The sequence below is a fragment of the Takifugu flavidus genome, unplaced genomic scaffold (assembly GCF_003711565.1).
Source record: "Takifugu flavidus isolate HTHZ2018 unplaced genomic scaffold, ASM371156v2 ctg468, whole genome shotgun sequence".
Taxonomy (NCBI): Eukaryota; Metazoa; Chordata; class Actinopteri; order Tetraodontiformes; family Tetraodontidae; genus Takifugu; species Takifugu flavidus.
The window spans coordinates 14038-40932 of NW_026622084.1; the positions used below are offsets into that span (position 1 = coordinate 14038).

General features: G+C 44.2%; 3 protein-coding genes and 1 long non-coding RNA gene across 32 annotated transcripts in view; 2 read left to right on the top strand and 2 right to left on the bottom strand.

The window, feature by feature from the left end:
- The window catches only part of LOC130520651 (NACHT, LRR and PYD domains-containing protein 12-like), a 56590-nt gene that overhangs the window by 13874 nt on the left and 15821 nt on the right, over positions 1-26895 (top strand). The window contains exons 8-11 of one of the 29 annotated variants that reach the window (XR_008948966.1): positions 5715-5887; positions 24608-25593; positions 25898-25992; positions 26143-26315. Coding sequence is in view for 14 of the 29 variants with exons in the window: in XM_057024373.1 (XP_056880353.1) it covers positions 4953-5129; positions 5239-5412; positions 7247-7420; positions 26535-26706 (697 nt within the window). In the remaining 15 variants the exon portion in view is untranslated. Of the gene's footprint in view, positions 1-4952; positions 5130-5238; positions 5413-5714; positions 5888-6036; positions 6215-7246; positions 7421-7624; positions 8099-8402; positions 9729-24607; positions 25689-25819; positions 25993-26142; positions 26401-26534; positions 26707-26895 lie in introns of those variants that run through there. The other 28 variants (XR_008948964.1, XM_057024359.1, XM_057024373.1 and 25 more) reach the window with 28 other exon arrangements.
- LOC130520653 (NACHT, LRR and PYD domains-containing protein 3-like) lies at positions 351-3535 on the top strand. Its single transcript, XM_057024375.1, has 4 exons — positions 351-393; positions 1629-1730; positions 2001-2113; positions 2213-3535. The coding sequence occupies exons 2-4, from the start codon at positions 1630-1632 to the stop codon at positions 2698-2700; spliced, it is 702 nt and encodes a 233-aa protein (XP_056880355.1). The 5' UTR covers positions 351-393; position 1629; the 3' UTR covers positions 2701-3535.
- LOC130520658 (uncharacterized) lies at positions 1128-1680 on the bottom strand. Its single transcript, XR_008948982.1, has 2 exons — positions 1590-1680; positions 1128-1417 (listed from the first exon to the last, which is right to left on the bottom strand). It is a non-coding gene; the product is annotated as an uncharacterized LOC130520658 (long non-coding RNA).
- LOC130520655 (MYCBP-associated protein-like) lies at positions 10640-12743 on the bottom strand. Its single transcript, XM_057024378.1, has 5 exons — positions 11907-12743; positions 11433-11625; positions 11176-11362; positions 10963-11085; positions 10640-10888 (listed from the first exon to the last, which is right to left on the bottom strand). Exons 1-4 carry the CDS (start codon positions 12066-12068, stop codon positions 11064-11066), a joined length of 564 nt encoding a protein of 187 aa, XP_056880358.1. The 5' UTR covers positions 12069-12743; the 3' UTR covers positions 10640-10888; positions 10963-11063.

The following is a 26895-nucleotide window of genomic DNA, read 5'->3' on the forward strand; positions in this document are numbered from 1 at the left end:
AATGGTGGAGAATGGTGTCCGAAAAGCGTCTTTATTTTAAAGTGAACAAGAACAGTTCGGTCCGCGTTCACAGAGAGGCGGAGAGACCTCGAGAGAGTCCAAAACAAGTCCGCAAGGAAAACTAATAGTCAAGCCACAGAAGTCAGGGTTTGGCGATGAGGCCGAAAACACTCCGCCGCTGGCAGACGGGAGTTCTGTCCTTAAATCTAACGGGAGATTGAAGAGAGACCGCAGGTGCGTGTGTCTGCGGGGCCAGCTGCGGCTGATGAGCGGCTCCTCCACGCCCCCTGCAGGTAGACACCCGCAACAACGGTCCCAGAAACTGGGAACCCAACAAACGAGTTTTTCAAAGTATTCCTTTCAGACTAAGCAGGAAGACTGAAGACCGACAAGGTGAGTAAACGAAGAGCATTATTGAAAAGAATTGACATTTGTGTTTGGAGATAAAATCAAGATTTGAATCAACTAGACGTTATATTTAGTTTTAGCACAAACATCATTATACATTATAAATGAATCGGTCTTATTTAACTTTCTTATAGTCTGGCTTTAGTTATAGTTGAATAGTCTTTCTAAGTGAAGTTTAGTTTATGTTTCTGCTCTTTGCTACTGATCCTAAAAGAACTTTAAACCCTCCCAGAATGCTTTAATGGTAGTAATATATACGCCATAAAGCTGTTGATTGGGTTTTAAAGTGAAACTATTCTCTTCAGACGAAGCTGGAAGAGCGACATTTTTGTGACAGGTGAAAAGCTCTGAGAGTTATTAGAGTTGTTCAACAGTCCAGGTTACAGCTGGATATTTTGTTATTACCTGTCAAACAAAATCTAATCGTGTGCAAATTAACATCTCTCAGCCGGACCAATTTAAGACAATAAACTTTCAAAATAACTAAATAAATAAATCAACAGAGGATCACAGGACACCAACAGGATTTTTGGTTAATGTTGCAGGTTTTCTCACAGTGGTTTATTGTTCTATGTTGTGGAACCACTGTGAAAGAAATGCAGGAGTGGGTGTCATTTCTTTCATCTATTTTAAATAGAGCAGTGATCTTGGAGAACTTGGATTATAGAATAATTGAAGAGGGGAACAAATGAGGGAGTTAAAAAGTCCTGACTAGTATGTTTATGTAGCACCAAATAATTTATTGGCTGAGCTGAAGACAGTCCTTTCACCATGTTGGCCTGTGGAAAACCAGTGTTGTCGGGCCGATGGACCAGCGTCCCCGTCGTTGCCGGACCACCGTTGGTTTTTTGGGATCAAAGTGGGGGCGTTTCCTGTATCCGGTTCTCCTCACGGATCCATGACTACAACATGTTGCTGCAAGTGCAGAGACGTTTGCTCTGGAAAGAACTTTAGAGCACATTCAGTGCTGCAGGATGAGGGGCTGGAAAAGGTGCCAGTTCTTTTCTCACTGCAGGGAACAGTTAAAAAAAGCAGCTTAAACTCTGAAAACATGAAAATTATACATATACATCATTGATTTATTGATTCAGTTGTTAGCCAGAATGTATTAGAAATGTTCCTGTTTGATAAAAATGCAGTGAATTGGGATTATTTAACTACAACCTCTACAGATTATTTACCTTCATCACAGTCTCATGATATTTCTGATGTTTCCTCAGGATGGACGAGGACAGAGCAGAGTCCACAGTGCCCAGCTGTGTGTCCCTGAAGAGTGACTGGTCCATAGGTAGACTAATAGACTTCAGAAGTTCAGACAAAATGTAAGAAAACTAAAGTGTGATGATGTGTTTGTGTGCCAGCTGTTAGTCACATTAACAGCAGCAGGTTGTGAGTTTATTATTGGAGATGTTTAACACTTAAACCTCAGACAGTCATATAGTTACATACTTAATGTGAATATTGTTGATTAGAAACAAGAATCATGTTTAAACTGAAATATGAATTCAGACATAAATGCTGGAACAATATTGAGTCTTGATCAGGTTCTTTCATCCTATAAATCAAAGGACTAATAGAGATGTGTTTCATAGTGAGAGGGGGGAGCACATCCTATCAAACTGGGACCAGTCAGCTCCACCAGGAGAGTCCTCTTGTTCACAATCTGGAAGCAGATCTGGAGATGCTGAAATGAAGCCCAAACAAAGTAAAACTGTTCAATATAAATTGAACTTGTGATGTCATGAATTTGTAGTTGTGTTGATGATTTATGAGAGATGGAAATCATTGGTTTACTTATGTTCAGGAGGTGATCTGCAGGAGGTGATAGAAGGTCATAAGATCAGTCTGAAGAGAAGATGTGAACATGTGACTGAAGGAACTAATGAAGCAGGAAGTGGAACCCTGCTGAACAAGATCTACACTGAGCTCTACATCACTGAGGGACAAAGTGAGGAGGTGGACACACAACATGAGGTGAGACAGCTTGAGAGAACCTCCAAGAAGAACATCCAGGACACTCCAATCAAGTGCCAGGACATCTTCAAAGTCTTATCTGAGCAACAGAGACACATCAGAGTGGTTCTGACCAACGGTGTCGCCGGCGTTGGAAAAACCTTCTCAGTGCAGAAGTTCAGTCTGGACTGGGCAGAAGGTTTGGAGAACCAAGACATCAGTCTGGTGCTTCCGCTCTCATGGAGGGAGCTGAACTTGATCAGAGATGAGCAGCACAGTCTTCTCTCACTGCTTCATTTTTCCATCCAACATTACAGAAGATCAGAGCAGAAGATCTGACTGTCTGGAAACTTCTGTTCATCTTTGATGGCCTGGATGAAAGCAGATTTTCACTGGGTTTCAACAAGCATCAGGTCATCTCTGATGTCACACAAGTATCGTCAGTTGAGGTGCTCCTGGTGAACCTCATCCAGGGGAACCTGCTTCCCTCAGCTCTCATCTGGATCACCTCCAGACCTGCAGCAGCCTATCAGATTCCTCCCTCGTTGTTGACAGGATCACAGAAGTACGAGGCTTCACTGACTCCCAGAAGGAGGAGTACTTCAGGAGGAGGTTCAGTGATGAAGATCTGTCCAAGAGAATCATCTCACACATCAAGGCCTCCAGAAGCCTCCACATCATGTGTCTGATCCCAGTTTTCTGCTGGATCACTGCTATAGTTCTGGAGGACATGATGACCAGAGACCAGAGAGGAGAGCTGCCCAAAACCCTGACTGACCTCTACTCACACTTCCTGAGGGTTCAGATAAAGAGGAAGAAGCAGAAGTATGGAGGAAAGCAGAGACCAGAGGAACTGACTGAGGCTGATAAGAACTCCTTCTGAAGTTGGGTCGGCTGGCGTTTGAACATCTGGAGAAAGGAAACATCATGTTCTACTCAAAAGACCTGAAGCAATGTGGACTGGACGTCTCCGAGGTGTCGGTGTACTCAGGAGTTTGTACAGAGATCTTCAAAAGAGAGAGTGTGATCTTCCAGAAATCAGTCTACTGCTTTGTTCATCTGAGCATTCAGGAGTTTCTGGCTGCCGTCTACATGTTCCACTGTTACACCAGGAAAGACACAGTGGTTATAAATCAGTTCCTAAAATATTCTAAACCAAACCCTTTCCTGGTTTGTTGGGTTGTTAAATACGATCCAGTCACATCTCTTGATGACTTCCTCAGGAGAGCACTAATGAAATCTCTTGAAAGTAAAAATGGCCACCTGGACTTGTTTGTTCGCTTCCTTCATGGTCTCTCTCTGGAGTCCAATCAGAGGATCTTGGGTGGACTGTTGGATCAGACGGAGAACCATCCAGAAACCATCCAGAAGGTCCTCAACAACCTGAAGGAGGTGAACAGTGATAAAATCTCCCCAGACAGAAGCATCAACATCTTCCACTGTCTGATGGAGATGAAGGATCAGTCAGTCCATCAGGAGATCCAAGAGTTCCTGAAGTCAGAGAAGAAATCAGAGAGGGAACTGTCAGTGCTCCACTGTTCAGCTCTGGCCTACCTGCTGCAGATGTCAGAGGAGGTTCTGGATGAGCTGGACCTGCAGCAGTACAACACCTCAGTGAGGGAACGACGTCGCCTGATTCCAGCTGTGAGGAACTGCAGGAAGGTGTGTAAGTAAAGATTTTTGGGGCCGGACATCGGCGTTTAAATCAAGCGAGTCGATCATGTCAGGTAGCAATACCCCCTCCAGTGGTCATTCCTTCAATTCTTTATCTCCATTGCAGCGTCCATAAATTAAAAAAGAAAAACAATTCATTCAGAAATGTTCAACACTGGCTGGATATAAGTTCAAAGTTCAATCCAGACAAACCAACATAAGGCAGGAATAATAGGAGCCACAAGTTAACTTACTATCATGAAATTACTGTCATGTCATTAAATAACTTTTGTTTGTTTGTATACATCGTATTCAAACGACAGAAAAACACATTTTAACTAATGACACGTGACTATTTTGCTTCATTTGTTCAACGTAAAAACAGCCGGCCTCGTTGGTTTAAATGGGTGTTTTAGGTCTTTGTGGCGGTTCCGTTTGGAGCCTTTATGTGACCCACAAAGTTGTTTGACCCTTTCCACCCGTTAGGTGGCAACTTCATCACTAGCAACAAAAGGTGCAGTGAAAATGATTTGAAGGAAAACAGGCAGATGTAACAGAAGCTGAGGGCAATCGATGCAACCAGAGACTCTGATGTCATCGATCGGATCGCTGAATTAAGACTTGACGCACGATCGTACAAATTGGATGAAATGCAAAATATCCAAAGAGCCGATAGATAGATAAAAAGATGCACGTTTCTTTAAACCATTTGCTACAATCATTTTAAATATTGAGTAATTATGAGCTGTTCTAAAATAAGACAAATGTTAAGAATAATTCAGTTGCATTTCAGATCTGATGGTCGTTCAAACTGTTGCTCTACGGTGTTGAATTTAGCTTTTCCAGGAAATGAGCTACATTTGTGTTGAGGTAGATTCTCAGATAAGTGATTAGAAATCCCAAAGTTTGACTCACTATTTTTGTTTCATACACAACAGACTGTCTGGTAGTTTTCTTTCAAAGAGTCATTGGGAAGTTGTGGCCTCAGCAATGACGTCAAACCCTTCTCATCTACGGGAGCTGAGCTTAAGCAACAACAAAAGCCTGACAGATGCTGGATTAAAGTTACTGTCTTCTGCAATGATGCATCCAAACTGCAGACTGGAGACGCTCAGGTCAGGAGGCCTCTGTTGGTCTTTTCTAAATTTCTTTACATTTTCTGCTTTCTCTTCACTTTCAGATTTAGAAATGTGTTTTTATTTGCCCCATTTATTGGTTTTCCAGGCTGTGGTGCTGCAGGTTATCAGAGATCAGCTGTGACTCTCTGGCCTCGGCGCTGAGGTCCAATCCCTCCCATCTGAGGGTTCTGGACCTGAGTCAGAACCAGCTGAAGGATCCAGGAGTGAAGCTGCTCTGTGGTTTTCTCCAGGATCCTCTCTGTAAGCTGGAGACACTCAGGTCAGCTTTCTTTTATCTTCGACATAACAACTAAACAATGAAAGGCTTCAAGATAAACTCCATTGACTTTTGGAGAAGAGAAGTGTAGTATGAATTTAAATGAGCCATTGAAAGACAATTTATAGATACTTTTAACTATGTTGTTGCTGTAAAATCCCAGTTTATCAGTGGGGGGCCAGAGCTCTCCTGACTCCAAGGGCCCTGATTAAATAATGAAATAAAATGAAATAATGATTTTGAGCAAGTGTAATATGACTTTTCCTCCAATAAGAGATCATTTCTTGCCATGATTCCTTATCCAGACTGAGTGACTGCAGTTTATCAGAGATCAGCTGTGTCTCTCTGGCCTCGGCGCTGAGGTCCAATCCTCCCATCTGAGGGTTCTGGAGCTGAGTGGGAACCAGCTGAAGGATCCAGCAGTGAAGCTGCTCTGTGGTTTTCTCCAGGATCCTCTCTGTACGCTGGAGACTCTCAGGTATGCAGTAAATTAAATACTGAAATGAAAAAGACTGAAAGCTGATCTGGTTTATGGTGGCAGAAGGAACTGCCGGCTTTTCTAAACCAACACTAATGATGACTGTGTGTGCAAGAACTGTAAAATGGCATCTTTTATCTGTCATTCAGATTAAAGTACTGCAGTTTATCAGAGATCAGCTGTGACTCTCTGGGCTCGGCGCTGAGGTCCAATCCCTCCCATCTGAGGGTTCTGGAGCTGAGTCCGAACCAGCTGAAGGATTCAGGATCACTCCTGCTGCTCTGTGGTTTTTCTGCAGGATCCTCTCTGTAAGCTGGAGACTCTCAGGTCAGTCAGAGATGATCCAGTACTTTCCCAGGTGTAACTAGTTAGACAATAATGTTTACATGTTTGATCTTTGTTAGAAACGTAGTGTTACAGTTCTCGGAAAAAAAGACACACAGGATAGATTTGCAGTATTAAATTGGTTGTGGAAATCTGTCCATGTGAGGATGGTCATCAATGACTAGAAAGGAAGTATCAGTTGTAGATTTGTCTTGTTTATTTTAGGCTGGCCACAAAACGCCCAAAATTCAGACCTATCAAAAATGGTTCTTCCTGTCTTTTAAAGATCAGAAGGAAAACTAGAAAACCCCAAAAGAAAGCTGCTGCAGTGTGCCATGCCCCTTCTCTACTGAGAAAAGCCATCCCAAAAAGAAAAAAGCCCAAGTGTGAAGTGACCACCCTGTTAAACCTTGGTACCGAAAGCCTGCAGTCATTCTCATCTTAGGTGGCTTCATTACAGCCAGAAGCCCAAACCTGCCTCCCTCTTAAAGGGGCAGCAGGTCAGTCCAACCACAGAAACCAATGTTTTCTGGCAGCATTGAGCTTGCAGTGGGGCAATCAAACACACTGTGGGGTGGCTCTCTTTCCTTCTCTCACCTGGAGAACAAGTGACACCAGCTGCCAATTATTGTTGGAGAAATGTGCAGTCAGGGGAACTATGCGTCCAGACTATAGCCACCCTTCCAGCATCCAGCAGTGTCTAAAACCTTTGATTTGGTTTCACCAGAGAGTGTAGGGATTGCAGGGTCGCTGCAGCATCGCCCACAAGCTGTCAGGAGTGGGTCGCTTTGTCCCAACTCCTGACAAGAGTTGAGTGCTATTGAGAAATGTGGTCTCAAAACTTGGAAGGTATTTTGACCTACACACACTTTACATACGGTGTAGATCTTGTCCAACCGCCCTGAAAGAACCCAAAATACGAACATACGGCAGATAAGATGGTGCAGGACGAGAGGTTTGTTGCTTGTAAGCTGTGTTTTGCTCTGGTACATGTTGATTTTTATTTGTCTTCTCTCAAAATAATTGTTATTTTAGACTAAGTGGCTGCAGTTTATCAGAGACCAGCTGTGATTCTGTGGCCTCAGCTCTGAAGTCCAACCTCTCCCATCTGAGGGTTCTGGACCTGAGCTTCAACACGTTGCAGGATTCAGGAGTGAAGCGGCTCTGTTCTGGACTGGAGAGTCCAAACTGTAAACTGGAGAGGCTCAGGTCAGTCTTCATTTTTCTACCTATATACCAGCTGCTAAGATGGTGCAGTGAGGCTGTTCTCAACACTGTGTGATGCACGACATTAAAAAAATTCCTTGTAATATCGTGAATTCAGGTACGACCCAACTAAGAACTAACGTAGGTTTAGTACTGACGCAGATAACATGCAGACCTGCACCGTACACCTTATCCTGCATTTTTCAGATTAGACTACTGCAGGTTATCAGAGATCAGCTGTGGCTCTCTGGCCTCGGCGCTGAGGTCCAATCCCTCCCATCTCAGAGAACTTGACCTGAGTTGGAACCAGCTGCAGGATTCAGGAGTGAAGCTGCTCTGTGGTTTTCTCCACTTTCCAAACTGCCGACTGGAAACTCTGAGGTAAACACCATTCTCAAAAATGTCCATTATTCCATCCGAGGGTCCTCACACTTTCTGAGTGTGTGTGTTGTGCCCAGTTCCTTCAGGAGGGAGGGCCACATGGTGACCACTTATTCATGATAAATTGATTTAAGGACAATGAAAAAGCCCACAGATGGTCACCAAAATTAGACAAAACTACGTGAGGGTGCCTGGTAGACACCAGCCAACGAGGAGGGAGATGGTGAGGGAGACAGGAAGTCATCTAAGACAGGTTGTGCCTTTAAAGATGAGCCACAGGTGAGATGGATCTCCATGATGAGATGGGAGGGAAAGAGGTGGGGAGAACCGGGAAGAGTGAGGGCCATAACAATGTATATTCTCCTTTGGAACAGTGCAAACCTGAGAGGTTGGAATTGTGGTAATTACATATTACTATCATTTTTTAACCTGTAACTAAATTAATATATATATATATTTATATATTTACAGATCATGCCTTTGATTAACCTTTCAGATTAATACTGGTTTCACTTTTAACCTTATAAAAGTTTCCCTTCTTTATTTAGATTAGAGCGCTGCAGTTTATCAAGATCAGCTGTGACTTTCTGGCCTCGGCGCTGAGGTCCAATCCCTCCCATCTCAGAGAACTGGACCTCAGCTTCAACAATCTGCAGGATTCAGGAGTGAAGCTGCTGTCTGATCTCGTAGAGAATCCACACTATGGGCTGGAGACATTGAGTCATGGCTGGTTGAAGCCAGTCACCTCCCGCTCATCTGCTGCATCACTCACTGACCACTGGTGAAGAGCATCTGTGGAAACATCTGCCATCTACTCCGTCCACAGAGATGAAAAATTCAGTTTTTAAAAAGCGGTGATGGACTTTCAGGAGATCAGTCGATGGTCGACAAAGCAGAAGCAGCTTCGCCTTGAAGTTAAAATAGTTCCTGGTATCATCGGGGTTGTGTGTATATTTAATAACACAATCTCACGTTGTTTATTTTAAATAAAAGAACACCGTGAGGTCACCTGATAACAAACCAAACTAATGGGGACTAAACTAATTTTTGTTGCAAGAACTTTGCTCTTCAGAAATTTCTATGTTGGCTTCCACAGATTGCGCATCCACTAAAAACTCTGTGTTTTTGAGGAACTACCAGGAGTGGCTGGAGTGGAGGCCAATGACGCTATAGCTACATATAGGTACATATAGATCACTGCTATCCTCAACCCAAAAGACCACCAGTTGGCGCAGCAATACTAAAGATAGGAGGTTGTGGTCGTTGCACAGACGCGTGTGTGTGTGAGTGAATCATGCACAATGTTGTATATACCGTATTTTCGCAACCATAGGTACTGATACTGATGTGTGTATGTCTGTGTGTTATAGTGGAAAAATCACATGTTCATATATCCTCTTTCATATGTTATTAAGTCACATGTTCATATATCCTCTTTCATATGTTATTAAGTCACATGTTCATATATTCTCTTTCATATGTTATTAAGTCACATGTTCATATATCCTCTTTCAAATGTTATTTGTTGTGGTTCGGTTTCTGGTCGGCACTCGGACTTCTCACCTCCCCCCCTACCTGCAGGAACGGCATTCATTTTTGTGATCTTAGATTTGATATTTTCTTAATTTGAAACTTTACTGTGTTTGCTTATGTGTTTATCTGCTTTGTGTTATGTGGCTGAGGATCAAAACATTTTTACATGTACATTTTGGCAAAAGTTAAAAATACATTTGTGTAATGCTAATAGTTTAATATCATACTGTCGAAATATTTGCATGAGGAAGTTTATGTAATGACAGAAACTACATTTTGGGTAGAAATAAGTTGATGAGTCCTTATATTTTCTGTTAAGTTTAAATGTATATTTTATTTTACTCTTTATTTGCATATTTGAATGAAACTTGAACGCAGTTGTCGGCTCCTTTGTTTACTTCCGGTTACTGTCTCTAGTTTCGGTCTCGGGAGCTCACTCTCGCTAGTTTGTCACTGACGGTGGTTGTCAGCGCAGCATCAGCGAGTCTCCAGCCCGGACGCGGCTGCCTGGACAAGGTGAGCTGGATGACCCGGAGAAGCGTCCTTTTCGTCCGTTTTTTGCGAGGATGACAGAAACGGGAACTACATTCTGCAGATTTCTGTCAAATTTCAATGCAAACATTCACATTAATCGATATAATAGAATCTGTTACACATCATGGATCAGTCAGTAATCTTGGACAACAGCAACGTTTAATCCTGGATCACTGCTCGATATATTTAAATGAACAAAGACAGCTGATACTGATTTAAGACAGAATTTGTGCATTTCGATGATCACATTAATTGGATTTTTAACCACTGATGGAAACATATTGATTCATTTAAATCAGGGGTGTCAAAGTCAAATGGACGGAGGGCCAAATAAAAAATGTAGCTCCAAGCCGAGGGCCAGACTGATCGAATGTTTAAAATGAAAATTTTTAAAATGACCACATATACTATATGTGGTCATTTTAGTCTAGTCCCAATATAGTCTAGTGCAGGGGTCACCAACCTTTTTGAAACCGAGAGCTACTTCCTGGGTACTGAATAATGTGAAGGGCGACCAGTTTGATACACACTTCTGAAATAGCCAATTTGCTCAATTTACCTTTAACTAAATGTCATTATTAATACCGTATTGGCCCGAATATAAGACGGTCCAATACGGTAGATCCAGTCCATTAGGCCTCAGTCCGACCGGGAGCTTAGGACGAAGCTAATGCTGGTGCACATCTGGACCTTACTGGTCTGACAATGTTCAAAATAAATTAAAAATACAGTAAATATATCAGTCGGTGCACAATGAATTTGACACGGTTCTGCTTTATCGGTTGAATGAGTGACATTGAATCATTTATTGATCTAATCAAGTGTTGCTCTTTGTTTCCTTCGCAACAGGAAAAAATACATTTCACTTTGGAGATGTGGAACCAGAGAAGGATCCAAACGCTGCGGAATAGGCTTCCTCCTCAAATGGGGTGAAATCCATAAATGTCTGGTCATCGGCGAAGTCGCGGCCCAGGCTTTGGTCGGCCGGGTCATTTCCCCACTTTCTTGTCTTTCTCGCTCCTCCTGTGAGGGATGAAGGTGAAGAGTGGGAATAGAAGAAATTCTGCTGAGCCAAGAGAACTTGTTGACCACCTCACCTCGGGGCTTCCCATTAAAAACTCTACGAGGGAGCTGGATCTCTCTCGGGTCTGGACCCCCTCCAGGATCTTATACACCATCGACCGGCAGAACTTTTCCGTCACTGTCTTTTCCAGCCTTGTCTGTTTGTGCGACAAGAACGGGGTGGGTGAAAATGGACCGGCGGGATGGGAAAAACCCTGAAAGGCTCAAAGGCTTTGATCATACGACACCTCCAGGTGGCGCCGGAGCTCTGCCGTCCTGTCCTCGGACACAGCGAAGCCATGAGCGTCACCTGCACCGAGGCCCCCTGCCAACAGCACCGGGTTGTTTGGAGCTGCCACGACTCCGTGTGGAGGCCCGGCACCCCGGATTTAAACATCAGGTCTATTTGTTGGGTGACGCCCGGAAGGATCACACCTGTGACGGGAGGAACGGCATGACGGGGGGACGGGGGGACTCAGGACGCCTGGTCGGGGGCCGCACGTACCTGAGGACTGGTTGAAGTAGAAGCAGCTGCGCCTTCTGTGTGAGAGCAGGTGCGACAGGCTGGAGGAGACGTCCAGCTGCTGCCAGCTGTAGAAGATGGACGTGTTGCCCTCGTTGCGCAGCTCCAGGCAGGATGAGGCCACTTCTCCCGGCGAGGCTTCAAAGAAGATGGTGGAGTTGATCCCCACGTCCCCCTTCCACACAGACAAAAGCCCTTCGATTATATTTAACTTATTATGTGGATCGCTCCTGTTTAGCAATAAGATGTATTTAACATTTAACAGACAGAACCGGACTATATTACAACCTGCCGCACGCTTCAGTGCTGTTGCTAAACTTTGGACGTTTCTTAGTCCTGATGGGTTTGAGTCCATTTGGAACGTACCAACTTTGCACAGCGGACATTCATCGAGGTGGAACTAGTTTAAAGAGACGGTCTAAAGCTCACGACAAGGGTGGCGTGCACGGCCCGGACCTGGTAGTTGGTTGAGTTTCCTGTCCATTGAGCCAGTTGACCGCAGAACCTCAGGGCTGGAACTGGAGGGCTGGTCTGAGCACCATGACACTGCGCTGGTGGATCCCTGTGGAAGTCAAAGGAACCGGTGCTGACGTCTGTACTTTTGAGGAATTGTTGCATGGGAAGTTTCTAGTTTTGCCCTCACTGATTGTGTTTCATTGTGTTTGAGGAGGGAGCAGAAGGTGCTGATTCTTTAGATTAGCCGGGTTCTGGATGGGGTGTCGGTCAGGACACATCAATGAGAAGAGTTCAGTGGGTTCTAGTTCTATAGTTGCTGCTGCGGCTGAAGGCAATGCGTACCAGCAACATCAGTTGTAATAGAATCTAACGCGCTTGTAATGTCTGTTGCTTTCCATCAAAGCTTCTTTGATCTTTCATCCCTGAAAAACCTCACCTGGATTGTTTGGTAGAACCAAGAACCTCCAGCCCACCGCTGTCCAGTACTGAAGAGGAGCTACAGGAGGGCTCCATGTTAAACCACCTGATAAAAGCACAATCAAGTCAATGCAAACTCATTTTGGCCACAAAATTGTAGAAATGTTACATATTTACGTCCCTCTTTGAGGTCTATGAAGCCCGAGACGCGCAGATTACGGCCTCATTTTGAACAGGGCAGCGCTGAGTTGGAGCTTTATCACTTCATACCTGGATGAAGATGATTCGGTAACTCAGTTTCGTTCAAAACGCCCCAGAAATCGAACGCGACTCGCGTCAGAGCGCCGCGCTCAGCGTCCGTTTACCCGTAACTATGGCAACGGAGCGTGGAAAACCCAAAGCAGGAACCGCTACTGCAGTTATCCCTACCAACCAGGAACAGAAATAAAACTATTACACACACACACACACACACACACACACAGCCCTGGTGTCCCAGGTTGGCCTGCTGGATTACGGCGGTGTGTCGCTGCGCCCCCCAGCCGGTTGGCTCCCGCAACTGCTATCGGGGGAGGGAGTTGAGGCGTGCGGGCTGCAGCCAATTAACCAGGTAAACTGCTGCGGTTTTAGTGCCGTTTGCCTGTTACTGCTCATGTTGGCTTCGTTTCTTTTAAGGCTTCTCATAGGCCGCTGTTTGGCCCTGTCGTGCCTCTTGGTTTCGTTGTTTTCTTTTCTGCTGGTGTGTTTTTATTCTGCGTTTCTCAGACATTTCGTAAACAGCGGTTCGGTTGCGTTTAACTTACACCCTGACCTGCCCGCGGAGCCTTCTGACCCGTAGGTCAGTACGGCAGTTATTGCGGAGGCCCAATGAGCTTGTACATAGACATGTGGTTGTTTTTTATTTGACCGGTTTGCATTAGTATCGTTAGTATTTAAGGGTGCAGTGACCTTTGTCACCACTAGTGGGCGGACTTTCCCTCTATTTAGCTGCAGCCCTGCGGTTTGGACTTTACATCCCTTTCCCGAGCTATGCACACTTTTTAAAAAAAATCTTTATCAAGAAGTAAATAATTAATTCATTGTGTATTTATCTGTGCCTCAGATGGTGAGGAAAAAGTAGTCTTTAGATGCAAGTCCTCAGGTGATGAGTAGCTTCCTCAAGATCTGCCACTTGCACCTTTGCTGGTTTTGCCACCTGCCAGGTCGTTGACTTAAGTGACCATTTTCTTCTTCCACGGAGCCTCCGTGTTGGCAGTGCAGCATATCTCATATCCTCAGAGGATTTCTGCAGTTTCCACCCTGTTTATCACCAGCTCATAAGAGTCTGCCACCTTCTTCCTTTCTTGGAATGGACTCTAAATCTGTGGTCTCCGGTGTTCAGCAGCAGCCCCTCCATGGTCTTCATCACATGTGGCATTTAGCAGACTGGGAGACTATAAGATGGTTTCCACAGACCCTCTGATTCAGCATGATGTGCTGCAGAAGCCCATTGCACCGACTCTCAGGAGTCGAGCGAAACTCCATCTGGACCTGCTGCTTTGGGATGAGGCCTCCTCAGCTACAGATAGTTTCACAAAGCTGTTATTGACGGCCTAAACACGTTTCCACCCTTGAAGTGATGAGGCTGAAGGACCATTTACTAGCGATGGCTGTTAAAGGGTAGATGTTCAGATGAGCTCATCTCCAGGCGCCTGGTTCCGTCTCTCTTCCTAGTGATCCTGCTGGTTTTCCTCTCGCTGCTTTAAAAGTCTGCAGTGAATTTCTTTTTCATTTGGAAGACAAAATGTTCAACATGATAATTTTTGAAGAGATGAAAATACGACACTAGAGGTCAGAAGGTTGGGTGGAAGTTTTCTTGTCTTGTGGAAGGATGAAACCTTTTAACCTGACAGTTCAAAGCTGAAGAATGAGATGATCCTCCCCAAAGGGATGGCGAGGTCCAGACAATAAACCTGAGTGTTTTTGTGTCCGATTATTAACATGTTCCATGCTTTTCCTTCTGCAACAGTTCATCACACCTGCTCAGTGAAACCTCGGTCTAAAGGAGGTGAAGCCGTGCCTCAGTGACTCTACTTTGGTGTTTTAGAAACTAACAGTTATTAGATGAATATACAGTGTGCACATACGCGCAAACGTGTGTATAAACACTTAATACACGCGTGTGCGTGTATGTAGACTTTTTAGTACTTTGGGTTCATATACTTTTTAGTATTTTGCAGATACGTGTCTGTATATAAACCAGATCCTCCTGTAATAAAGAACTAAAGGCTGACTGTTGTCACGTGACCTGTATCCGTCTGTGTCCCATGATGGAACCTGCCTGGAACATCTGGTCCACAGAAAAAGCAAAACAGCTCACAGAACTGGCCCAGTTTAGACCCAAAACTGACAATAAATAATGAAAATGTGTGACACAGTAGAAAAATGGACGAACTTTCTATTGGTCATTGACAGTTTCACTCATCGTCATCAGAATGCATCAAAAATATTTAACCCAACAAACTACAACACAGAACCGCAAAGTTTAGAGCTTAAAGGGAGCGACAGGTGAAGATTTAAAGCTCAACGCAGCTGAAGAAGTTCCAAAAAGGAGAAATATCATGTGGTGCTTTACCGCCACCCGGTGGACACACGTGGAACTGCAGACAATGTTTAAACGCGCTCCGAGACATTCTGACCTCTGCTGCTCCTCCTGGACTCCAGGGCTGCCGAAATATGTTGCTTTTACAAGCTTTCAAAATCTGTGAGGCATCATAAATCTTATTTATTTAGCTTGGTTGAATAACGGTGGAGAATGGTGTCCGAAAAGCGTCTTTATTTTAAAGTGAACAAGAACAGTTCGGTCCGCGTTCACAGAGAGGCGGAGAGACCTCGAGAGAGTCTAAAACAAGTCCGCAAGGAAAACTAATAGTCAAGCCACAGAAGTCAGGGTTTGGCGATGAGGCCGAAAACACTCCGCCGCTGGCAGACGGGAGTTCTGTCCTTAAATCTAACGGGAGATTGAAGAGAGACCGCAGGTGCGTGTGTCTGCGGGGCCAGCTGCGGCTGATGAGCGGCTCCTCCACGCCCCCTGCAGGTAGATACCAGCAACAACGTTCCCAGAAACTGGGAACTGAGGATGTGCGATACCACACTTTTGGGATTCGATACGATACCGATACCTTTTCTTGTATTTTCATCGATATCGATACCGATACCGTTCATTTCTTACTGGCAATTTTTGTCAGTCAAAATATTATTACATTAAAGACAAATCACATGACAAATACAGACCATTTATTTCCATCCATCCATCCATTCTCTACCGCTTATCCGGGATCGGGTCGCGGGGGCAGCAGCCAAAGGAGAGAAGCCCAGACTTCCCTCTCCCCAGCTATTATGGTCAATTGATTACTAGGATTTCCTTATCCTTTAAACCTGCATAAGACAGTTGTTCCATGAGAAAATTAATTAGAACAATGTCTGACACCATCACACCTTTAGTGCACTTGAGGTATGTCATCACACTTTACTGAAGTCTCAGATTGCTGTTCAGAAAAAGTATCATATTCACATTTTCTGCTTTAAGACGATTGCGTCTCTGGGTGATTATTTCCTCCGGCTCTGCCTTATGCTGACGTTGGCGATGTTGCACGTTGATGCTCATTCGCTATCTCCTGTCACGTGACATGGGCCAGCTCCATACGCCGCCAGGTATAGGTGTGTCCCGGCACATATTAATTTAAGTAATTAATCTAAAACGGCGGAAAGTGATGCATACACCCCCAATTTTTTTAGTTAGTATCAATATTTATAAAAGAAAATCGATACCAAATGAGTAGCTTGTGAGTATCGATATATCGATACCACGGGATCGATCCGCCCATCCTTACTGGGAACCCAACAAACGAGTTGACAAGTACAGTATTCCTTTCAGACTAAGCAGGGAGACAGAAGACCGACAAGGTGAGTAAACGAAGAGCATTATTGAAAATAATTGACATTTGTGTTTGGAGATAAAATCAAGATTTGAATCAACTAGACGTTATATTTTTTTAGCACAAAACATCATTATACATTATAAATGAATCGGTCTTATTTAACTTTCTTATAGTCTGGCTTTAGTTATAGTTGAATAGTCTTTCTAAGTGAAGTTTAGTTTATGTTTCTGCTCTTTGCTACTGATCCTAAAAGAACTTTAAACCCTCCCAGAATGCTTTAATGGTAGTAATATATACGACATAAAGCTGTTGATTAGGTTTTAAAAGTGAAAGTGAAAGTATTCTCTTCAGACAGGTGAAAAGCTCTGAGAGTTATTAGAGTTGTTCAACAGTCCAGGTTACAGCTGGATATTTTGTTATTACCTGTCAAACAACATCTAATCGTGTGCAAATTAACATCTCTCAGCTGGACCAATTTAAGACAATAAACTTTCAAAATAACTAAATAAATAAATCCACACAGGATCACACAGGATGTGTGCCAGGATGTGTGATCCTGTGTGCCAACAGGATGTTTGGTTAATGTTGCAGGTTTTCTCCCAGTGGTTTATTGTTCTATGTTCTGGAACCACTGTGAAAGAAATGCAGGAGTGGGTGTCATTTCTTTCATCTATTTTAAATAGAGCAGTGATCTTGGAGAACTTGGATTCTAGAAATAATTGAAGAGGGGAACAAATGAGGGAAGTTAAAAAGTCCTGACTAGTATGTTTATGTAGCACCAAATAATTTATTGGCTGAGCTGAAGACAGTCCTTTCACCATGTTGGCCTGTGGAAAACCAGTGTTGTCGGGCCAATGTACCAGTGTTAAACTGTTGCAGAATGTCTGCTACTGTTCTTGAACGTGTCCTCATGCTGACACCAGTGCACCAGGTGAAGCAAATCATAATAAATGACTGATGGCTTTCCTTTGTGCCAGTTTCTCCCCAGTCAAAAAAAGACCACAATTGTGTCGTCTCTTACTATGTGTACCCGGTTATCCAGCTCTTTATGATGGGTGCGCCAACAGGTTATGGGCCCAGGAAAGAGATTGGAAGCCGATGGAATCGTTTATGTTTTAATGGAGACGAGAAAAATTATGAGTTATGGGAAACTAAGTTCCTTGGCCAGCTACGTTTGCTCGGGCTCAAGAAAACCATCCTCCATGAGCCAGATGAGGGTGAGGATGGTGCAGAAGAAGATGCCGAGAAAAACGAAGAAGCGTATGCTGAGTTAATCCAGCTGTTGGACGACAAGAGTTTGTCTCTTGTGATGAGGGATGCGGCTGATGATGGTAGGAGAGCGCTCCAGATACTGAGGGACCACTACGCTGGCAAGGGGAAGCCCCGTGTGATTAATCTGTATGCTGAACTTACATCCCTCCAAAAGGCTGTCAATGAGAGCGTTACAGATTATATCATACGGGCAGAGACTGCAATTACCGCACTGAGGAATGCGGGAGAGACTTTAAGTGATGATTTGCTGATCGCAATGATATTAAAGGGCTTGCCAGATGTTTTTAAGCCATTTACCATTCATGTGGCCCAGAGTGATGAGAAATTGACCTTCGCTGAGTTCAAGACAAAGTTGCAGAGCTATGAGAGCACCGAAAAGTTCAGGACTGCATCCACAGATGAGGACAGCGTCATGAGAGTGAGGGGAAGATCTGGCGGGGACGTGAGACTGACCTGCTACAGCTGTGGCCAGAGGGCCATAAAGCAATAGAGTGTCCTGCTGCGGGCCAGCGCAGAGTACAGAGACAATGGTGCAGTTTTTGTAAGAGCTCCACGCACAAAGAGGTGAACTGCAGGCGGAGGAGGAGAGACAAGGTCAAGCAGGCGGTGGATGAGGACGACCACACGTTTGCATTCAAGGTGGGCCAGGTGGATGGAGATCCTGTCAGCAGACCACAGAAGAGAGGGCTTATGGTCGACACGGGGGCCACTGTAATTATGATGATGTGTTGAAGTTGGAAAGTGTCACAGAAGGGATGAAAATTAAAGGTAAATCTGATAAGTTGAACCTGAAATGTGAGGTCTGTATGCAAGGGAAATATGCTCAGAGCAGGAACAGAGAACCAGATGAGAGAGCAACCACACCACTTGCACTTGTACATATAGATTCGGCTGGCCCTATAGAACCAGCAGCAAAAGATGGGTTCAGGTACTCTTTGGCATTCACTGATGATTATTCAGGTGCAATTTTTGTATATTTTTTGAAAGCCAAGAGTGACACAGTCAGAGCTACGGAAAAGTTTATTGCTGATGTTGCACCTTATGGGAAAATCAAGTGTATTAGATCTGATAATGGCACTGAGTTTACATCAAAAGAGTTTCAGTCACTAATAAGTAAAAATGCCATTAGACATGAAAACTCAGCCCCTTATTCCCCCCATCAAAATGGGACAGCTGAGAGAAACTGGAGAACACTGAAATGGCAAGATGTATGTTGATTGAGAGTAACCTGCCAAAACTCTGGACATATGCAGTTCAGACTGCTGCAGCTGTCCGCAATAGATGTTACAACAAGCGGACAGGACAGACTCCATACTACATGCTGACTGGGAAAGTGCCTGATCTGTCAAGAATGAAATGTTTTGGGTCAGTATGTTATGCATACAAATATAACAAAAGGAAGCTTGACTCACAATCTGAAAGGGGGATTTTTGTTGGTTACGACAAGAATAGTCCGGCATATCTAATCTTCTACCCTGAAAAAGGGAGAGTACTCAAAAACAGGTTGGTAAAGTTTATCAGCAAATGTGTGAATGAGTGTCGGACTCAGACAGACCACGAGACTGAATACATCCTGCATAGCGCGAGGGGTGAAACCACTTTTCCAAAAAATGATGTAGTGACACCAATCACACAGGAAATTAAAGCTGAGATTTGAGACACAGACACCACTACAGGTGAGGGTGAGAGTGTTGAAAATGCCCGATATCCAAAGAGGGAGAGGAGACCACCTAAGTGCTATAATGATTATGAATGCAAGATAAAATGTGTTGATGATGATGGTCAAGGCTTAACTGTTGACTATTGTTACCAGGTTATGTCAGATGCACCTCGAACTTTGCAGGAAGCCATGAGCTCACCGAAATCAAATTTGTGGGTTAAAGCTATGAAAGATGAAATGGACTCTCTGAAAGAAAATGAGACATTTACCCTAACCACTTTGCCAGAAGGTAAACATGCAGTGGGGGGGAAGATGGGTTTACACTGTAAAAGAAAATCCGGATGAGACAAAAACATACAAAGCCAGGTATGTAGCAAAGGGTTATAGTCAAGTTGCAGGGATTGATTATAATGAAAGCTTTTCTCCAACTGCTAGTATGACATCTGTGCGCAGTCTGATGCAGCTCGCAGTGCAGCATGGCTTAGAATTGCACCAGATGGATGTTAAAACTGCATACCTGCATGCTCCTATTGATTGGGAAGTGTACATGGAGCAGCCTGATGGGTTTGAAGTTACGTCAGAGATGGATGAGAAACTAGTCTGTAAACTTAGTAGATCATTGTATGGTCTGAAGCAGTCGGGACGAAATTGGAACAAAATGCTTCATGATTTTCTATGTGAAAATGGTTACAGTCAAAACCCGGCTGACCATTGTGTTTATAGTAGACAGACTGCAAATGAGAGGGTTATATTGTTAATCTGGGTTGATGACCTTATCATTGCTGCTAATGACAATCAAACTGTGAAAAATGTAAAAGAAATGTTGGGAGCAAAATTTAGAATGAAAGATCTTGGTGAACTCAAACATTTCTTGGGTATTGATTTTGTGCAAAGAGGAGGTGAAATAAAGATGAGTCAAAAAAGGTACATTACAAAGATTTTGGAGAGGTTTGAAATGATCAACTGTAAACCTAGATTTACTCCATGTGAAAACAAACTGAAATTTGACAACGAGGGTCAATCTGTTGATCAAAAGAAATATCGTGAGGTTGTTGGCAGTTTGCTTTGTCATGATATGTACAAGACCAGATCTAAGTTGGATTGTAAGCAAACTGTCACAATACCTGTCTGAACCAAAAGAACCACATTGGGTAACAGCAAAACATGTGTTGAGATATTTGAAGGGAACTGTAAATCAGGAATTGTGTTTCAAAAGAAGTGATGTAAATCTTAAACTTGTGGCATATAGTGATGCAGATTGGGCAGAAGACCAGAATGACAGGAAAAGTACAACTGGGTACTGTTTTAGTTTGTCTGAGACCGGGCCTGTTATTTCCTGGAAGTCAAGGAAACAGCCCCAGTTGCTTTATCCACATGTGAGGCAGAGCACATGGCCCTGGCAGCAACAACTCAGGAAAGCATGTATCTCGTACAGCTGTTAAATGGAATGGACTGTGACAGTGAATATGCACCAGTGACAGTTTTTGAGGACAATCAGGGTGCTATTGCTTTGTCGAAAAATCCGGTATTGTGTCAGAGATGTAAACATGTGGACATCAAATATCATTTTGTTCGGTCTGCTCTCAGTGATGGGAAAATCTGCATTGAATATTGCCCAACTGTTGACATGGTGGCAAATGTATTAACTAAACCTGTAACAAGAGTCAGGAAGGATAAGTTTGTGTTTTTTATGTTTGGGAGGAAGTGAAATGTATGTCATGTCACTGTAGATCTTGCTGTCAGTATCAGATCAAGTGGGGGTGTTAAACTGTTGCAGAATGTCTGCTACTGTTCTTGAATGTGCCCTCATGCTGACACCAGTGCACCAGGTGAAGCAAACAAATCATAAAAATGACTGGTGGCTTTCCTTTGTGCCAGTTTCTCCCCAGTCAAAAAAATTGTGTCGTGTCTTACTATGTGTACCCGGTTATCCAGCTCTTTATGATGGGTGTGCCAACAACCAGCGTCCCCGTCGTTGCCGGACCACCGTTGGTTTTTTGGGATCAAAGTCGGGGCGTTTCCTGTATCCGGTTCTCCTCACGGATCCATGACTACAACATGTTGCTGCAAGTGCAGAGACGTTTGCTCTGGAAAGAACTTTAGAGCACATTCAGTGCTGCAGGATGAGGGGCTGGAAAAGGTGCCAGTTCTTTTCTCACTGCAGGGAACAGTTAAAAAAAGCAGCTTAAACTCTGAAAACATGAAAATTATACAGATACATCATTGATTTATTGATTCAGTTATTAGCCAGAATGTATTAGAAATGTTCCTGTTTGATAAAAATGCAGTGAATTGGGATTATTTAACTACAACCTCTACAGATTATTTACCTTCATCACAGTCTCATCACTATTTCTGATGTTTCCTCAGGATGGACGAGGACAGAGCAGAGTCCACAGTGCCCAGCTGTGTGTCCCTGAAGAGTGACCGGTCCAAAGATAGAGGAATAAACTTCAGAAGTTCAGACAAAATGTAAGAAAACTAAAGCGTGATGATGTGTTTGTGTGCCAGCTGTTAGTCACATTAACAGCAGCAGGTTGTGAGTTTATTATTGGAGATGTTTAACACTTAAACCTCAGACAGTCATATAGTTACATACTTAATGTGAATATTGTTGATTAGAAACAAGGATCGATGAATTCAGACATAAATGCTGGAACAATATTGAGTCTTGATCAGGTTCTTTCATCCTATAAATCAAAGGACTAATAGAGATGTGTTTCATAGTGAGAGGGGGGAGCACATCCTATCAAACTGGGACCAGTCAGCTCCACCAGGAGAGTCCTCTTGTTCACAATCTGGAAGCAGATCTGGAGATGCTGAAATGAAGCCCAAACAAAGTAAAATGTTCAATAAAATTGAACTTGTGATGTCATGAATTTGTAGTTGTGTTGATGATTTATGATAGATGGAAATCATTGGTTTACTTATTTTCAGGAGGTGATCTGCAGGAGGTGATAGAAGGTCATAAGATCAGTCTGAAGAGAAGATGTGAACATGTGACTGAAGGAACTAATGAAGCAGGAAGTGGAACCCTGCTGAACAAGATCTACACTGAGCTCTACATCACTGAGGGACAAAGTGAGGAGGTGGACACACAACATGAGGTGAGACAGCTTGAGAGAACCTCCAAGAAGAACATCCAGGACACTCCAATCAAGTGCCAGGACATCTTCGAAGTCTTATCTGAGCAACAGAGACCATCAGAGTGGTTCTGACCAACGGTGTCGCCGGCGTTGGAAAAACCTTCTCAGTGCAGAAGTTCAGTCTGGACTGGGCAGAAGGTTGGAGAACCAAGACATCAGTCTGGTGCTTCCGCTCTCATGCAGGGAGCTGAACTTGATCAGAGATGAGCAGCACAGTCTTCTCTCACTGCTTCATGTTTTCCATCCAACATTACAGAAGATCAGAGCAGAAGATCTGACTGTCTGGAAACTTCTGTTCATCTTTGATGGCCTGGATGAAAGCAGATTTTCACTGGATTTCAACAAGCATCAGGTCATCTCTGATGTCACACAAGTATCGTCAGTTGAGGTGCTCCTGGTGAACCTCATCCAGGGGACCTGCTTCCCTTAGCTCTCATCTGGATCACCTCCAGACCTGCAGCAGCCTATCAGATTCCTCCCTCGTGTGTTGACAGGATCACAGAAGTACGAGGCTTCACTGACTCCCAGAAGGAGGAGTACTTCAGGAGGAGGTTCAGTGATGAAGATCTGTCCAAGAGAATCATCTCACACATCAAGGCCTCCAGGAGCCTCCACATCATGTGTCAGATCCCAGTTTTCTGCTGGATCACTGCTATAGTTCTGGAGGACATGATGACCAGAGACCAGAGAGGGAGCTGCCCCAAACCCTGACTGACCTCTACTCACACTTCCTGATGGTTCAGATAAAGAGGAAGAAGCAGAAGTATGGAGGAAAGCAGAGACCAGAGGAACTGACTGAGGCTGACAAAGAACTCCTTCTGAAGTTGGGTCGGCTGGCGTTTGAACATCTGGAGAAAGGAAACATCATGTTCTACTCTGAAGACCTGGAGCGATGTGGACTGGACGTCTCCGAGGTGTCGGTGTACTCAGGAGTTTGTACAGAGATCTTCAATAGAGAGAGTGTGATCTTCCAGAAATCAGTCTACTGCTTTGTTCATCTGAGCATTCAGGAGTTTCTGGCTGCCGTCTACATGTTCCACTGTTACAACCACATGAACACAACCATATAAAGGATACGGAGTCTTTCCCAAATATTCAAAATCAAACCCCTTTTTCCGTTTGTTGCTGGGTTGTTAAATAACGATCCAGTCACATCTCTTGATGACTTCCTCAGGAGAACACTAAGGAATCTCTCAAAAGTAAAAATGGCCACCTGGACTTGTTTGTTCGCTTCCTTCATGGTCTCTCTCTGGAGTCCAATCAGAGGATCTTGGGTGGACTGTTGGATCAGATGGAGAACCACCCAGAAACCATCCAGAAGGTCCTCAAAAACCTGAAGGAGGTGAACAGTGATCAAATCTCCCCAGACAGAAGCATCAACATCTTCCACTGTCTGATGGAGATGAAGGATCAGTCAGTCCATCAGGAGATCCAAGAGTTCCTGAAGTCAGAGAAGAAATCAGAGAGGAGACTGTCAGAGATCCACTGTTCAGCTCTGGCCTACCTGCTGCAGATGTCAGAGGAGGTTCTGGATGAGCTGAACCTGCAGCAGTACTACGCCTCAGTGGAGGGACGACGTCGCCTGATTCCAGCTGTGAGGAACTGCAGGAAGGTCGTGTAAGTCCAGATGTGATTAAGAACACAGGCTGTTACAGCAGACATGAGTGGAAAAGGCTCCATTGAGTGATCTCACCAGACACTTTGTTCTTCTCGTGTTGTCCAGTGTTAGAAGCTTTTAAATTCCATGTCTGAAGGTTAAAGGTCATCTTGTTCACAGCGACAGCTGGGAATTTAACTTAAAAGCCATCTCTGTTCTGTTTTATACCTCCTAAAGAACATCTCCATTTCTGACCGATTATTTTTGGGTGACTATCTGAAACACCAGATGTTCTGTCGACTGTTTTCCTGTTCAGGTTTTCAGAAAAAGTGTGGACTCAACATATCTGCTCATATCTGACAGGTTGTATTTTGTCTTTATTCAGTTTAAGGCACTGCAGGTTATCAGAGATCAGCTGTGACTCTCTGGCCTCGGCGCTGAGGTCCAATCCCTCCATCTGAGGGTTCTGGACCTGACCTACAACAGTCTGGAGGATTCAGGGGTGAAGCTGCTCTGTTCTGGACTGGAGAGTCCAAACTGTAAACTGGAGACTCTCAGGTCAGTTCAGCTGTGTCTAAAGTCCGTATTTCACTCATCTACAAAGATTCCAAGCAGATTTATTTGTAACTAAGCAAAGCAAAATCTGAACACGTCTGACTGAAACAAATGGGATTTATTGTGGTTTTTAGATTAAAGGACTGCAGTTTATCAGAGATCAGCTGTAACTCTCTGGCCTCGGCGCTGAGGTCCAATCCCTCCCATCTGAGGGTTCTGGACCTGAGTGAGAACCAGCTGAAGGATCCAGCAGTGAAGCTGCTCTGTGGTTTTCTGCAGGATCCTCTCTGTAAGCTGGAGACTCTCAGGTGAGTTCATGTATTTTACTGTTCAACAGTACGATTTACTTCCTTATAAAGATTATTACTAAAGGTCCACTGAAAATAAAAGGACAGTCAGAGGTTCTGAAAGCAGCACTCAAGGTGAAATGGTGAGGAACATCACAGGTGAGGGGGGAGCAGATATGAGGATGAAAAACCCATTGTGAAGTAGGTAAAAAAGCACTCGGAGAGCACATACTGTGACATCCACCCACAGTATCGTATATTTGCTGACTAACTAACAAGGTTAGATAACATAGTCGGCAGCTTTAAGATCAAAGCCAGGGACCCGTTCTGCATCAACACAAAGCTGATATAGTCTGTTGTGGACTGGGATGAGAGGGTTCTCAGGTCAAACCCTGGTGTGGACAAAACATGGTGTTCTGGTAGTGGAGCAGGCCCCTGAACACCTCCAGAGCACTGCCAATGTACCCTTGAGCAAGGTACCGAACCCCTAAATGCTGACTTAGGGCCCTGCAATCAGCTGGGGACTCAACCAGGGCCGCCAACCTGGTTGAGGAGGATCCATTGCCGACGTGGGAGATCTCCTCCTTTCATGCCTTTCCTGGATGTAGTGACCTGGACGTGTGATGGCCCCGATAACTCCCACTCCTGACTCCAGGATGCCGCCAGCCATGACACATAGACAGGCCCCCGGGATGGAACGGAGAACCTGTTGTGTTTATGTGTTGTGATCTTCTAATCTCTTTTCTTTTTTTAGTTTGATTGACTGCAGTTTGTCAGAGATCAGCTGTGACTCTCTGGCCTCGGCGCTGAGGTCCAATCCCTCCCATCTGAGGGTTCTGGACCTGAACTCCAACAGTCTAGAGGATTCAGGGGTGAAGCTGCTCTGTTCTGGACTGGAGAGTCTAAACTGTAAGCTGGAGACTCTCAGGTCAGTTCAGCTGTGTCTAAAGTCCGTATTTCATTCATCTACAAAGATTCCAAGCAGATTTATTTGAAACTAAGCAAAGCAAAATCTGAACACGTCTGACTGAAACAAATGGGATTTATTGTGGTTTTTAGATTAAAGGACTGCAGTTTATCAGAGATCAGCTGTGACTCTCTGGCCTCGGCGCTGAGGTCCAATCCCTCCCATCTGAGGTTCTGGAGCTGAGTGAGAACCAGCTGAAGGATCCAGGAGTGAAGCTGCTCTGTGGTTTTCTCCAGGATCCTCTCTGTAAGCTGGAGACTCTCAGGTATGCAGTGAATTAAATACTGAAATGAAAAAGACTTAAAGCTGATCTGGTTTATGGTGGCAGAAGAAACTGCCAGCTTTTATGAACCAACACTAAATGATGACTGTGTGTGCAAGAACTGTAAAATGGCATCTTTTATCTGTCATTCAGATTAAAGGACTGCAGGTTATCAGAGACCAGCTGTGACTCTCTGGCCTCGGCGCTGAGGTCCAACCTCTCCATCTGAGGGTTCTGGAGCTGAGTGAGAACCAGCTGAAGGATCCAGGAGTGAAGCGGCTCTGTTCTGGACTGGAGAGTCCAAACTGTAAACTGGAGACGCTCAGGTCAGTCTTCCTTTTTCTACCTATATACCAGCTGCTAAGATGGTGAAGTGAGGCTGTTATCAATACTGCTGTGATGCACCAAATTTTATTTATTTATTAAAAAACTTTCTAGCAATATCGTGAATTCAGGTCTGACCCAACTAAGAACTAACGTAGGTTTAGTACTGACGCAGATAACATGCAGACCTGCACCGTATAACCTTATCCTGCATTTTTTAGTTTGATTGACTGCAGTTTATCAGAGATCAGCTGTGACTCTCTGGCCTCGGCGCTGAGGTCCAATCCCTCCCATCTGAGGGTTCTGGAGCTGAACTCCAACTTTCTAGAGGATTCAGGGGAAGCTGCTCTGTGGTTTTCTCCACTTTCCAAACTGCCGACTGGAAACTCTGAGGTAACACCATTCTCAAAAATGTCCATTATTCCATCCGAGGGTCCTCACACTTTCTGAGTGTGTGTGTTGTGCCCAGTTCCTTCAGGGGGGCCACACGGGGACCACTTATTCATGATAAATTGATTTAAGGACAATGAAAAAGCCGACAGATGGTAACCAAAATTAGACAAAACTATGTGAGGGTGCCTG

Excerpts from the sequence above, each read along its gene's own strand:
- LOC130520653 (XM_057024375.1), top strand. The coding sequence starts at position 1,630 with ATGGACGAGGACAGAGCAGAGTCCACAGTGCCCAGCTGTGTGTCCCTG. Across the intron at positions 1,731-2,000 it reads TTCAGAAGTTCAGACAAAAT|TGAGAGGGGGGAGCACATCC; the intron begins GTAAGAAAACTA and ends TGTGTTTCATAG. Across the intron at positions 2,114-2,212 it reads TGAAATGAAGCCCAAACAAA|GAGGTGATCTGCAGGAGGTG; the intron begins GTAAAACTGTTC and ends ACTTATGTTCAG.
- LOC130520655 (XM_057024378.1), bottom strand. The coding sequence starts at position 12,068 with ATGCAACAATTCCTCAAAAGTACAGACGTCAGCACCGGTTCCTTTGAC. Across the intron at positions 11,626-11,906 it reads GAAACTCAACCAACTACCAG|GGGGACGTGGGGATCAACTC; the intron begins GTCCGGGCCGTG and ends TCTGTGTGGAAG. Across the intron at positions 11,363-11,432 it reads CTACTTCAACCAGTCCTCAG|GTGTGATCCTTCCGGGCGTC; the intron begins GTACGTGCGGCC and ends CTCCCGTCACAG.